The 12,095-nt window shown below is 48.3% G+C and overlaps 1 protein-coding gene across 1 annotated transcript; it reads left to right on the top strand.

Annotated features, from left to right (window-relative positions):
* The first annotated feature begins 641 nt into the window (after positions 1 to 641).
* Positions 642 to 11,887, top strand: LOC144119978 (sodium- and chloride-dependent glycine transporter 2-like). The gene is made up of 6 exons (XM_077652468.1): positions 642 to 810; positions 2,949 to 3,080; positions 4,387 to 4,565; positions 5,654 to 5,724; positions 10,163 to 10,519; positions 11,827 to 11,887. Exons 1-6 carry the CDS (start codon positions 642 to 644, stop codon positions 11,885 to 11,887), a joined length of 969 nt encoding a protein of 322 aa, XP_077508594.1.
* Positions 11,888 to 12,095: the final 208 nt, after the last annotated feature.

The following is a 12,095-nucleotide window of genomic DNA, read 5'->3' as shown; positions in this document are numbered from 1 at the left end:
CCATAACCTAACCTTTGCTCTATACGGTGCCTTTGTGGGAACAGAATTAGGCGCGATTGACCCGCAGTGAACCTCGACTGCAGAACACAAGTGCTCATTCGCTTATAGCCATTCTTCCTTCCACTTTCTGCTGCAGGTTAGGCTTTAAATTGTGGTACCAAATATTTTGCGCTTGCCCGTCATTAAAATTCTTTTATTTGTGGCTCTGCTTCCTACATAGCTTCTTTTTCTGTCGCGTATATTTTTAAGTTTTGCACACATTTTCTGAACACTGCTTAGGCACACAAACAGCGGCTAGTCACGGGTCTAAAAACACTGTATCACACCCGCAAAAAAAAAGTCCCTGCTGAGTTCGTAACCTGATGCATCACCCCTATTACTCCGTTCTGTCTCCGTTCTTTTCTTCTGATAAACGTTTTTCATCTTCATACTGCCTGCCTTCGAAATAATGAATTTATTTACATTTTTATATTTCACCTTATTAATTAACGCAATAAATCATACGTGTCCTAAACATTTCGGTTCTCGAATAATTCCTCACGCGCTCGTGGTGCCATCGTGACGACGATCATCATCAACCGAAATAGCAGCATCTGGGGCTGGTAGCTACCGTGGAAGGGCCGCGAAAAGGACCCGGCAGAATGTCTACAGGCGTCCAGTCTGGTGTAGGCGTGCCTCTGGTGTCATCGGGACCACCCGAGCGCCGGCTTTGGGCGTCAGAGCTTCAACTCGTTCTCTCCTGCGCCAGCATTGGCGTCGGCCTCGTCAGCGCTTGGCGCCTGCCTGCACTGATTTACGAGAATGGTGGAGGCAAGTATACTTAAAATTAATCACGCACACTGCATGTTTGTCACAAGCTATCATCCTTGACAATCCTCAGCAGCAATCTTCCTTGAAAAAATGCTGCAGCCATGCGCCAGTAAAGGCGATGAAAATTTACTCGAAAATTTCCTCTCGATTTTCTTATACTTGGCCTAACGGGCATGCGCATTGCGTAAATAGCACAGTAAATTTTATCTCCCGATGGTCTGGATTCTCTCCCGACGTCACCCTGGATACTGGTCATCTGCGCTGTGCGCCTGCGATCCTTCTTTGCATCGTTGGTTTTTAAATCTGAGGGTTTAGACTCGTTTCCGCGTGAAGAAATTTAACATCTGAGAACGGCACATGGGCAATGAGAAACGCCGTAGTGGAGGGCTCCGGATAAATTTCAAACACCAGGAGTTCTTAGAAGTGCGATGACGCCGCACAGCACATGGGCGTCGTTTCAATTCACCTCTTTCGAAGTGTGGCAGCAGCAGCCGGAATTCGATCTCCATCTGCCTAAGCAGCCAAATATCCTCACCACTGTAAGCCACCGTGGCTCAGTTTTGTAGCCGCTTCGTGTTTCTTTTATTAGTAGAACACGTTCTTGGGCAAGTTGGTTCATAGCTTCAGTAGATGAAGTGCACAAAAACACAGCACATGGGAAAGGAAAACATGAGACAGGCGCTTTGTTCCGCTCTTGTTATGCCCCATTTCTCGCGGACCGCTTCACGCGCATGCTCTCTTCACTGATCGTAAGCATAGAACTATTCAGAATCGATTCCTCGTGCATTACAGCCTTCTATGTTTTAGCGCAGCCCATCATGTAGTAAGCTGTTGTGATCGACCGCATCCAGGTGATAAAGCTTCCACGTTGCTCAGCAGTTATGGTGCTCGGCTGCTGAAGCGAAACACGTGGGTTCTATCCCTACCGCGGCGGTAGCATTTCGATGGAGTCAACATAATTAGAAACCCCAGGCGGTGGAAATTATAACGAAACCTCCACCGCAGCGTCCCTCAGAGCCTGAGTCGTTTTGAAACGTCGAACCCTATAAAGCTATGAAGCCATAAAGGCACATCGAGGTGACAGGTGACCACGTCCACCTGCTGAGTCGCCGAACCTTCTCTTCGCGCAGACTTCTGGTGTAGTTTCCTTCTTGAACGTGAACAGTAGGATAAATAGAAATTTCCCATCCATACTCAAGTCTCTTGGGGTTAGAAAGAACTCTTCTTTGAAATGGCACGTAGAAAGAACCGTAACGAAAGTGATTCAGTGCGCTGGCTGTATCTTCGCTAAAACCGAATTGTTGCAGAAAAAAAACAATTTCGAGAGCTTCTTCCTTGCACCAAGCCTCAGAACAACCAGAGCATAGCTCAATACCAAAGAAGCAAAGCATAACAGAAATAAATCACGCGACGATTACGAGTGGCATGAATGTTTCTCAGCGTTAGCTGCCGCGGGAGAAGGGAAGAATTTTTTCTTCTTGTCTTGAACATACTTCTACGTTTTCAACTTCTTATTCTTTTCCTTCTTCTTCATGTGGCTGCCACGGCGCATTGTAGTATTGATCAGTCAGCGTACTTGCTCAAGGTGCGGACGCCAACGCTAATAGTTATGTTACGAAGCAAGGGTAAGATCCCGTTACAACTGACACTCTGAAACAGAAGTTGCCTGCGTCCGTCCGAGTCTCTAGTTGTATGAGCTCCTCTCAGTGCACGGCGCTATACTTTCAGAGTAATAATAATAATAATAATTGGTTTTTGGGGAAAGGAAATGGCACAGTATCTATCTCACATATCGGCGGACACCTGAACCGAGCCGTAAGCGAAGGAATAAAGGAGAGAATGAAAGAAGAAAATAAGAAAGGGAGGTGCCGTAGTGAAGGGCTCCGTAATAATTTCGACCACCTGGGGATCTTTAACGTGCACTGATATCGCACAGCACACGGGCGCCTTGGCGTTTTGCCTCCATAAAAACGCAGCCGCCGCGGTCGGGTTCGAACCCGGGAACACCGGATCTGTAGCCGAGCGCTCTAACCACTGAGCCACCGCGGCGGGTTGCTTTGAGAGGACGACACTCGAAAGTACCTTGAAATGCAAGGTACCTTCGAATGTGGCAACGGCTGCAATATTCGGTAGTGCAGGCTCGTTCCTTCTGGCGTACACCGTGCTGCTGCCGCTGCTGGGCTACCCAATGCTCTACTTCGAGCTGCTGTTGGGACACCACGCGCGACTCGGACCTGGCGCACTCACACGCTGCCTCCCCATAACCAAAGGTGAGCTCCATCAAAATGTTGAATTCGTTGATTGCTGTTTCAATGGCGTGAACACGGTGAGAGCCAGAATAAAAATTAAAAAACCGTTGCAGGCGTTTGTTTTATGCGGCATTTACTAACCTTTGTTTGGTCTATCCACCAAAGTTAAGCGAAGTGGGCAGAAAAAGCATTACCAGCGGCTCTCATTATAGCGCTAGTAATACAACAGTGCGCATTCCTAATTACAAAACAATCCTCAAAAAATCTCTTTCTTTACTCGAAACCCGGATGAAATACAGGCGCGAAATCCTCGTGGCCCGTCAGGTGTCATTGCTCTAAGTTAATTTGTAGTATATTAGTTAGTGAAGAAGGTGAACCAAACGGAAACAAGCATGTGAGCTGCATAACAAAGCGGAACACAAAAAACGAGCGCTGTCGGCACCTCTCCTCTTTCTGACCCCTTTCTGCGCTGTTTCTAATTTCATCAAGATGCGCCGGCCGGTGTTAGTGAGCACATTTTTAACTGACGCTCCCACAAGCGAATGCTACAGGGTCGCGAATCGTCACTGTGTTCCTGAGCTGAAGCAACGCATCCGAAAGCAGCATGGTGAACGAAATTAAAATCAGACTTGATGAAAAGTAGAAGCATTGACGCAGAGAAGAACGGATCGACGAAATGACGAGATCGACAACGTGACAGGAAGTCAGCTGAAATAAACAGCAAACATGTTGTTTTATGTTGGCATCCGGAAACTCCGCTCTACGCCTATGGGAATAGCCTAGGCCAGGTGATCGCTGACAGGAAGCAAGATCAGTTGTGTTTTGCATGTTGACCATTACCCGTACTTGAAAAAGGGGCTGAGTTGGTCCTGAAACGTTGGCACTGTTAATTCTCAGCTCTGGAATAGCGTCAAAGCCTTCTTCTATACTTCATAACCAAGCCCCGCAAAATTATGACCATGATGAGCACGTTCAAGTTGTTTTATGTTCGCCTGTCTTGTCAACTCAACAAGCTAACTAGCGTTTTCGTGAAGATACGTTAATGTCTAAAGTCAGGTCTACGAATTATATTTCCTAAAAACTTCTTCGTACGCACTCACCTCTTAAGGCGCTAAAACACAAGTATTCAACGTGTCCAAACCACTACATAAGCGTATGCGTTGCACATCATCCGTCGTTGATCTCTGTCCATAATCATATGACGTCACTAGGCAAGGGCAGCGTTGGTTTATAGAAAAACTTTTTCTACACAGCTGAAATTAACTGCACAGCTAAAGGCGCATTACAAAGCTGCAGGGATAAACGCCACTGCTGCTCCGTTTCGCAGGCGTCGAGGTGGTCATGGCGCTATCGTGCGGGTGTGTTGCTGCTTCCATGGGCGCTGTGATGTCGCATGCCGCGTTGCACGTGCTGTTAGCGTTTAGCGAGCTACCGCCTCGCTGGGCCGGGTGCACCGGTTTCTGGGAGCGCAAGCCGCTGGAGACATGCTTCCACGCGGGATCCAGGGTGAGTCGGCAACGCGTACCGTCTTATGCACAAAGTTAAAGGCACTCCGCGTGAGCAGTAATGAGACAAGAAGCATATACTACTTGCACAAACGCCTCATCGCCCACATTTCCCGAGTAAACGCCTCTAGTGAGCGCACCAACTGAAGCAAACAAGAACCAGAACAGTGCGACATCGCACGTGATGGCATTGCATCAAATTCCTGCAAACCTGTAATTAAACAACGTCACAAAGTTATTTCCTCCTGGATGGCAGCACACCGGTGCAAGGGGGTCCGCGCGAAACAAGAGGCGCAAAGGTTAAGAACATTTGTACGGCTGGTGGAAGATTACGTGCCTCAGTGCCCCAGTTACCAACTTTGAAGTAGTATACATGACGGGCAATACGGTATGCGAACGGACAGCCGGCCTTGCTTTGTTACAAGGCAGTAAAATGTATAAAACACTTTTTTCTTGGCTGTTATGCATTTATACACCTTTGAAAACTTAAATACCAACACAATTGTTTTAGTACATACGGAAAACGCTTACTTGAAAAAGTGCTAACACAGGTACGTAATTTTTACGAATTTCTGGACAAATCTTCGTGTCCATATATCTGCGGCGATGTCATCGGTAGGCGGCGGAGCATGAGTGTTTGCCTAGCATTGAAACAGCTTCTTCTAGATGCCACCGGAATGTGCCATAGTAATCCGAGCTGTTTGATGAGCAGTACTGCCGGTGTAATTCGACCTAATGGAATCCGTTATCAAAATTGTTTTTTTCTTCGCTCCTGTTCCTTCATCATTACGTTTGCTGTTCCTGATTTTTTTTTTCATCTGCCCTGCCAAATCAGCAGGATGAATTCAAAGTTGTTTTCCTAGGAAATTCTGTACAACGTAACCGAGGCATCTCTGTTTGTTGGGAGAATTATCTCAGGAGGGGGCGCGTTCAGCCAATACTGTTGCCGTCGAATCACGTTATTGTAAGCCTCTTTGCGAACGATGCTAGCAAATTTTTTTTACTGAACCTTGTTTTTTTTTTCATTTTAAAAAGGGTGTCCCTTATTATAAAAACAAAGATGCGTGTATGCCTCATGTTCTATTGCAGAGACTGTGCACTACCGGACACCATGAAAAAGGTTGCTTCAACATCACTGAGAGCGCCAACGAGCACTTTTTGTGAGTATCCTATTTACTACGCAAATATTATGCGATATAGCGGCTCCAAAAGACCTGCCATCATGTTTTATTTGTGGCTATTCCGCTTAAGAACAATATGCTTCACTTCACTGCTGTCGTCATGGTGGAAGTTGTAGCAGGCGATAATAGAGCGCCCGGAGCCACAGGCTAGTTGATGGCGCTAGCGGAAGTTAGTTTACTCAAGACATATAACATTGAAGTCATTACGGCTCATATCTGCAAACATTTTGATATTTTCTTTCGAGCTTGATTTTTCTAGTAATAGCTTAATTGGCGGTCATGCAACTGTTTTAGACTTGCCATAGCATCGACACTTTCTTAGCCCATTCGCCAGTCCTATTCGGTATAATTGAAAGCGTGTTCCTGACAGCGAATCTACTTGTCATCACCCTCATAAGCATGGCAAAGACCGCGACAAAGCAGAGGCTTGTCCCACTGACCTCTCGTTTGCCTTCGCCTGCGCCTCCCGCGGCAGTACTACCACCCATTTCTAGCGTCGAGCATCACGTGCCAGTTTGTCGAATTTGTTTGCTTTAAAGGGACTATGCAATGAAATAAAACTCGCTTGCAAATGTTTTCATTGCTTAGAAATGATGGTAAGAAGCATCCACACTAAGTGGACGCTTCCACACTAAGTGGAAGTGTTCGGAAGTGAGCAGACAATTTATGATGAATATTTAAAAACCGTGTTTTTTGAAAATTCGCGGGCCGATTCGTGTTTTCGTAGTGACCGGTGATGAAAGTAAAATTGTGAACATATAGCCTACGTCACTAGTTCCGTGACGTCGGCAGGCCACCACAAGCTTTTATTCGCTGGAGCCACGGCAGCCACGACGTCAGGGGCACACTTCCGGCAGCCGTGAAAGTCGTCTGGTCGTGCCGCCGCGCGAGCCCCTCGGGCAGTCTTCGCAGTGCGACATTGTTGGAGACCGGCGACGGAGACAAAAGCCTGTCTGTGGACCAGGTCTTCGCGAGATCGGTGGCCGGGCAAGAGCATTCACCAAACAAGAACTCGATTTACGTTCATAAGAAACTCTGGGATAGATCATGTGAAAAATGTATCATTTCTGAAATTTCAACCTACAGCCGCTTACTGCTGGTATATACTGCTGCTACGGCTGCTGCTCCTGCTGCTGCTTGGTGCGGCTCTCCTGGCGTCTGCTAGATCCGCTGCTGTAGGCGTCACGGAAATCGAGCACAACTTAATATGGGATGGGCTCGCAGTAAAGGCGAAGTGATTAGAGTAGTTTCTTTATTACGGCTCTGGATAGTTCCGATGCGCCCTGATCTACGGCATCGATGCGAAACTAGCGAGGCTTAGCGACGACCAGGGCAGCCGGGAAGCAGCGCAGTTCGTCGCTCCACAGGCGGCGTCGTTACCGAAAGCCCGGCTCTTGAGCAGGCATGCTATCGTTGCTCAAATATAGCAGGCAGCCTTTCTGATAGCATGGCTGTTTTGTTTTTTCTGGTGCGACCGTGAAGTAGCGAGCCAGCTGGCGGGGCGGACTAACATGAATCCCGTTTGCCGCGGTCATGAAAATGAGCTTAAGATGGTTTTTGGCGTAAATCATGAACGTTAATGTAGAGAAATGTTAAATATATATCGTTTTGGGGGATCGCTGATCAATACCCAGTTGCTGGTAGAATTACAAACTGCGATACGAGCAAATTTTTTGAATGAATCGCCTCGCAGCTGCCGCTGGCCCGCCGTTGCTGTCCGGCTCGCCTGAAGGCTGATGCCCGCAACTGTCCGCTAGCTCCGCTGCCGAAGGCATCGCGGAAATTCACCATAGTTTATTGCGAGATTATGCTGTTGACAGCAAAACGATATTACGAGTGTACCTTTTAATATAGCGCATGCGACTTCCGAAGCGGTGTCCGCTGCGCCTTCGATGCGAAAGAAGCTATAGGCCTAGCGACGACCAGGGCAGCCAGGCTGCAGCGCTTCACAGGCCGGTTCGACCGCGGGCGGCGTCGTTGCTGAAAGCTCGCTACTTGGGCAGGCATGCTTTGTCGCTGCTCGAGTGTATATCAGGCGGTCTTCCTGATAACATGGCTATTCTGTCTTTTCTGGTGCGAACTTCAACACCAAGCCAAGAAGCCGTCGGTCACTGCTGCGCGATGGCAAACCGTACGCTTTGAGCTTGGGCCAAGCGGAGCATTGAAGCTTGCCACTCCGAGTGTCCCTTCTTGCAGCGGGGCTGCAGTTCGCAAGCGGCGACCGGTGCAGCGCGCCGGCCAAGTTTTCGCACATGTGTCGCCTGCTTTACTCCCGTCGCGAATCTCACACTTCAGATATGCACTTCTGAAGGAAGCAAATATATATCGTGCCTCAGTGGCGCCGTAGGTGTAGTCGTATGTTCTCAGTCGGGAGGTGCCAAGTTCGAGTCCGCGTGTTCGAGCATTTCTTTGCTTTGTTTTTAATTTTTTTAGCCGCAAATAAACTCTCCCTGGTTTAGCTGTGACCGACTGGATTTAATTTTCCTGCCATGCCTTTCTGAACCAACAGTCAGTGCCGCTCAGTACTGGGCGGCACTCATTCTAGCTTCAATCACGATTGTTAAGGAGTTTGCATTACTATATGATGATTTATTTAAAAGAGTTATGACAAAAAAGAGTGAGAACGAGAAAGGGCCAACTCGGCGGGAGGTCTCGCACGGCGTCTCGCTAGTGCGGCGTGGCAGTTGGCCCACCATCGGCCAACTGCCGTCTTGTGGGAGACCTGGCGCCGTCGCCGCCGCTCGGCCGACTGTTCTCGCGGGCGCAGTGTGACATAGAGCCAGACATCACAATGACACGGTTTTGGCAGACCGAATCGGCCGACTGCTGGCCTAGTATGACAGGCTTTTAAAACTACAACCGACAGCAAGCAAAGGAATCCGACGCACACCGCAATCCAGGATGACGAGAGCATGGCCGGTCTGCGCGCGCTCCCCTCGGGACGGGCCGTAGGCGAGAGTGACCGGCCCGACGCTGCTGCTGGGGTGCGACAACCGGAAGTCTCAAACCGACCGCCGGCTGATGACGTATTCATGGGCGGGGTACAGTTAAAGAGATGTTTTTTTTAATTTTTTTTCTGGTGCCCCGCGTATACGAGTGAAGGGGGGAGAGGAGGGGCGTAATTTTTAATCGTCGTTATCTTCGTTGTTATTGATGCTAGCCCAAAAATTCTTGCGCTGGGGTGACGAGTGATGGAATGCCTATCACTCGTCTCCTTTACGTAACCTCAGTTAATTTATTGCACAGTCCCTTTAATCTCAAATTATTTCTGCAAGATTTGTTCCTAGATGGCGATACAAGAGCTGCTATCTTGTATCGCCTGCGCATAGACTGCGCCTATACGCCAGTATCGATGTACAATAATCACCGCGCCACCTCACCTATGTGCGTAAACTGTGACTGCGGTTATGTGAAATTTTCTTACAGTGGGCCCGCGTTTTTATACGTACCTAGGAAGTGACACTTCTGGGTAGCCTCAGGATATTGATCTATCATGCTCACTGATGGCTCCCGAAATGAATGGCGGTCAGTGCCAAGAACACTCTTGATGTTTTAAGAGGGCACTGACCTTATAGAAGAGTAGTACAGACACAACCCTCTAAATCAGTGAATCAGGCTAAGCAACTGCCAAGAGACCACTGTGAGTCAAATCCCGCCTGTAAATTCACACCAGCACTACGGCCCGCCACCACAGCGGGCAGCCTGAACAAAGAGAAGCGCACGACTTTCGTCCATCGTTTGACAGGTGTGCCCTCCGAAAATAGCAAGGCTAGCCCTGTCTGCAGCTGCTGGAGCATCGGGTGAAAGCTAATCATTTGAAAATGAACAGCGCAAAACGAAGGCACATACACAGACAAGCTCTGTAGCATCTTGGGCATGTTAGTTGTCCATTTAGCATGCTACTCATTTTTCCCATGATCTAACTGCATGCAAGCTACACCACTCAGTCACTATTCATTTGTTAATAAAGCAAAGCAAAATATCACTCCTACTTGAGCAACGAACAGACCCACTGATCTCTATACTTCAATCATCCTTCAAGTTGATCCGTAAGTGCTACCATTGCTAGAGCGGATTTTATAGAAAGCAAATTCCGGGTATTGCGGTTAGAAAAACGATGACAGCATTGGCGGGTCAATTAGAAGCTCATAATAGATGGTTTATTGGAGTTTAACCTCCCAAAGTGGCTCAGGCTATGAGGGCCGCCGTAGTGAAGGTCTGCGGAAATTTCGGCCACCTGGGGTTCTTTAACTTGCACTGGCATCGCACAGTACACGGGCCTCTAGAATTTCGCCTCAGCCGAGCGCCATAACCACTGAGCCACCGCGGCAGCTGCCCATCTTTATAAAAGAGTTCTTTCGCTGCTAACTATTCAATGCTAACTTATTTTCCATCTACTTGGGTGTGATCGTTGCAGCCACACGTCCTTGGGCATGGCCAGCGGCCGGGACCAGGAGGCCGGCGTCCGACCCGAGTTGATCGTCTCTCTAACCATCGCCTGGACACTCGTGTGGGCAACACTGCGCCGTCGCTCGCCCACGACCGCGCAGATTCTGATGCCCGTCGCAATGGTGGCGCTGCTGGCTGTGGGAACTGCTTGGTTGGGTGGTGCCGGCCGTGGATTGCTCTACCTGTTGGCGCCGCGCCTCCGGGAGCTCATCAAGCCGACCCTGTGGGCCCGCGCAGTCCAACAGGTGCTTCTGGTGTTGGGCTTGGCCCACGGGCCCGCGCTCGTCCACGGGAGCTACTGCCGCCAGCTCAGCGACGTCCATAGGCAAGCTTTGACAAGGCGCACTGTGCAGGAGTATCCCATCAAAGAGATTTTTTCAATTCGGTGCTTGAACAAAAATAGTTTAATAAAACTTAGAGATTGAGTATTTGTTGGATGTTATGTCCATGTACTTCTTTGTGCTAGTTTTCGAGGTCTCATTTACGTGTTATGCTAACTTACCAATATGGATTTAAACCTTTGCTCTCGGAGCATGTCTGTAAGGGGCTTTTCGCGCCACTGCATCTTGAACTTTTTAATGTAGGTAAGCTATTGCACCTTTCCTAATCTCCTAGAACCTTAGAATAAAAGTGGTCAGTGTGGCTACGCTCTTGCTTCCGACCACCTTGTACGCTCGACTATGTAAGCTCTGAGCCATTATGTGTGCGCAAGGGCTGCGCTGATGGTGCTCCAACAAAGCAGATTCTCGTGATTACAACGTCGTTATGGCAGCGCTTAGTATGCAAAAGCACATCAAACACTTTGCGCCCATGTTTAATTATTTGAGTAAAACTATTAAGCCTAAAATGCGAATTAATAATAGCCGCGTTCGAATGGAATTTTTAATAGCCCCGTTCGAACGTAATTATCACTGATAATTACGTTCCAAAATTTTTTCCCGTGATAGTTTTCAGAGGAGGCGAGGGCGTAGCTGGTGCAGCATTTCGTATGTAACGTCGCAGCCTTACAATTCTAGAGCTTCCTAGCAATGTCTAGCATGCTACATTGCAAGAAAGTATACAAAAGCTGACTTTTGTAAAGTGATGTGCCGGGCTGTATCCACGCGGCTTGTAAATTTCCAAGATAGCTTTACTTCGAGCAAACATTGCCTCTGGAACCTAGAAGCTGCAGTAAGGTGTCGCTTTCTTCGAAGAAAATACGGCGCTTGAGCCATCTCCGCAAGTCCCACGCAACGTGTAAAGTGCCAGATATACCGCACACATTGGCCTAGATACAGAGTGCCGAATAAGGAAGAGAGCGCTCATTTTTCTCTTTTACAGTCTACTTTTGCGCGCTCGACACAACAAATACCTAACTCGGCACACTGGACAGCAATGATAGAGGGGCAGCGAGCAATGCTCTGAACGCTTACCAACTATGTGAATCCAGGTTGCCCTGATATTACTCTGACCACTCAATGGCCGCGCCAATTTGTAGTACTTACAGCTAATCGACCGCCCACGACCATCAACTTCAGTCGCTCCAACTCAACAAGCGTTAATAATAAAAAGCAAGGTTTGAAGATACAAATGCTGAGAGAGGCTGCGTCATTCGTTGCCTGCAATTCTTCTTTATTCCATATCCCACTTCAGAACTTGCGTAACACCACAAATTGCAGAGATGGCAAAAACTGTTCTGAGGAAAGTGTCCTAAGGTGTAGTCCTACCTTCTGTAACAAAATTGTGATCGTCAGCCTCCTGTAACCAGAGGTTCTTATGAATTTTTTTGCTCGTGAAAAAACTTGCGCACTTCACGGTCTACGCGTTCTCGACTGCGCAGGACGGTTCTGGTCGTTCTGGCGCTCTCCCTGGGAGCTGGTTTGTTGTATGCGATCATCGTGTTTTCCTCGCTCGGTGCCCTT

The sequence above is a fragment of the Amblyomma americanum genome, chromosome 2 (genome assembly GCF_052857255.1).
Source record: "Amblyomma americanum isolate KBUSLIRL-KWMA chromosome 2, ASM5285725v1, whole genome shotgun sequence".
NCBI classification, from domain to species: domain Eukaryota; kingdom Metazoa; phylum Arthropoda; class Arachnida; order Ixodida; family Ixodidae; genus Amblyomma; species Amblyomma americanum.
The sequence above is the reverse complement of the archived record's forward strand: the minus strand, read 5'-3'. Positions and strand labels throughout refer to the sequence as shown.

Coding starts and splice junctions, on each gene's coding strand:
- LOC144119978 (XM_077652468.1), top strand. CDS start 642: ATGTCTACAGGCGTCCAGTCTGGTGTAGGCGTGCCTCTGGTGTCATCG. Junction 3,081..4,386: donor CTGCCTCCCCATAACCAAAG/GTGAGCTCCATC, acceptor TCCGTTTCGCAG/GCGTCGAGGTGGTCATGGCG. Junction 5,725..10,162: donor AGCGCCAACGAGCACTTTTT/GTGAGTATCCTA, acceptor TGATCGTTGCAG/CCACACGTCCTTGGGCATGG.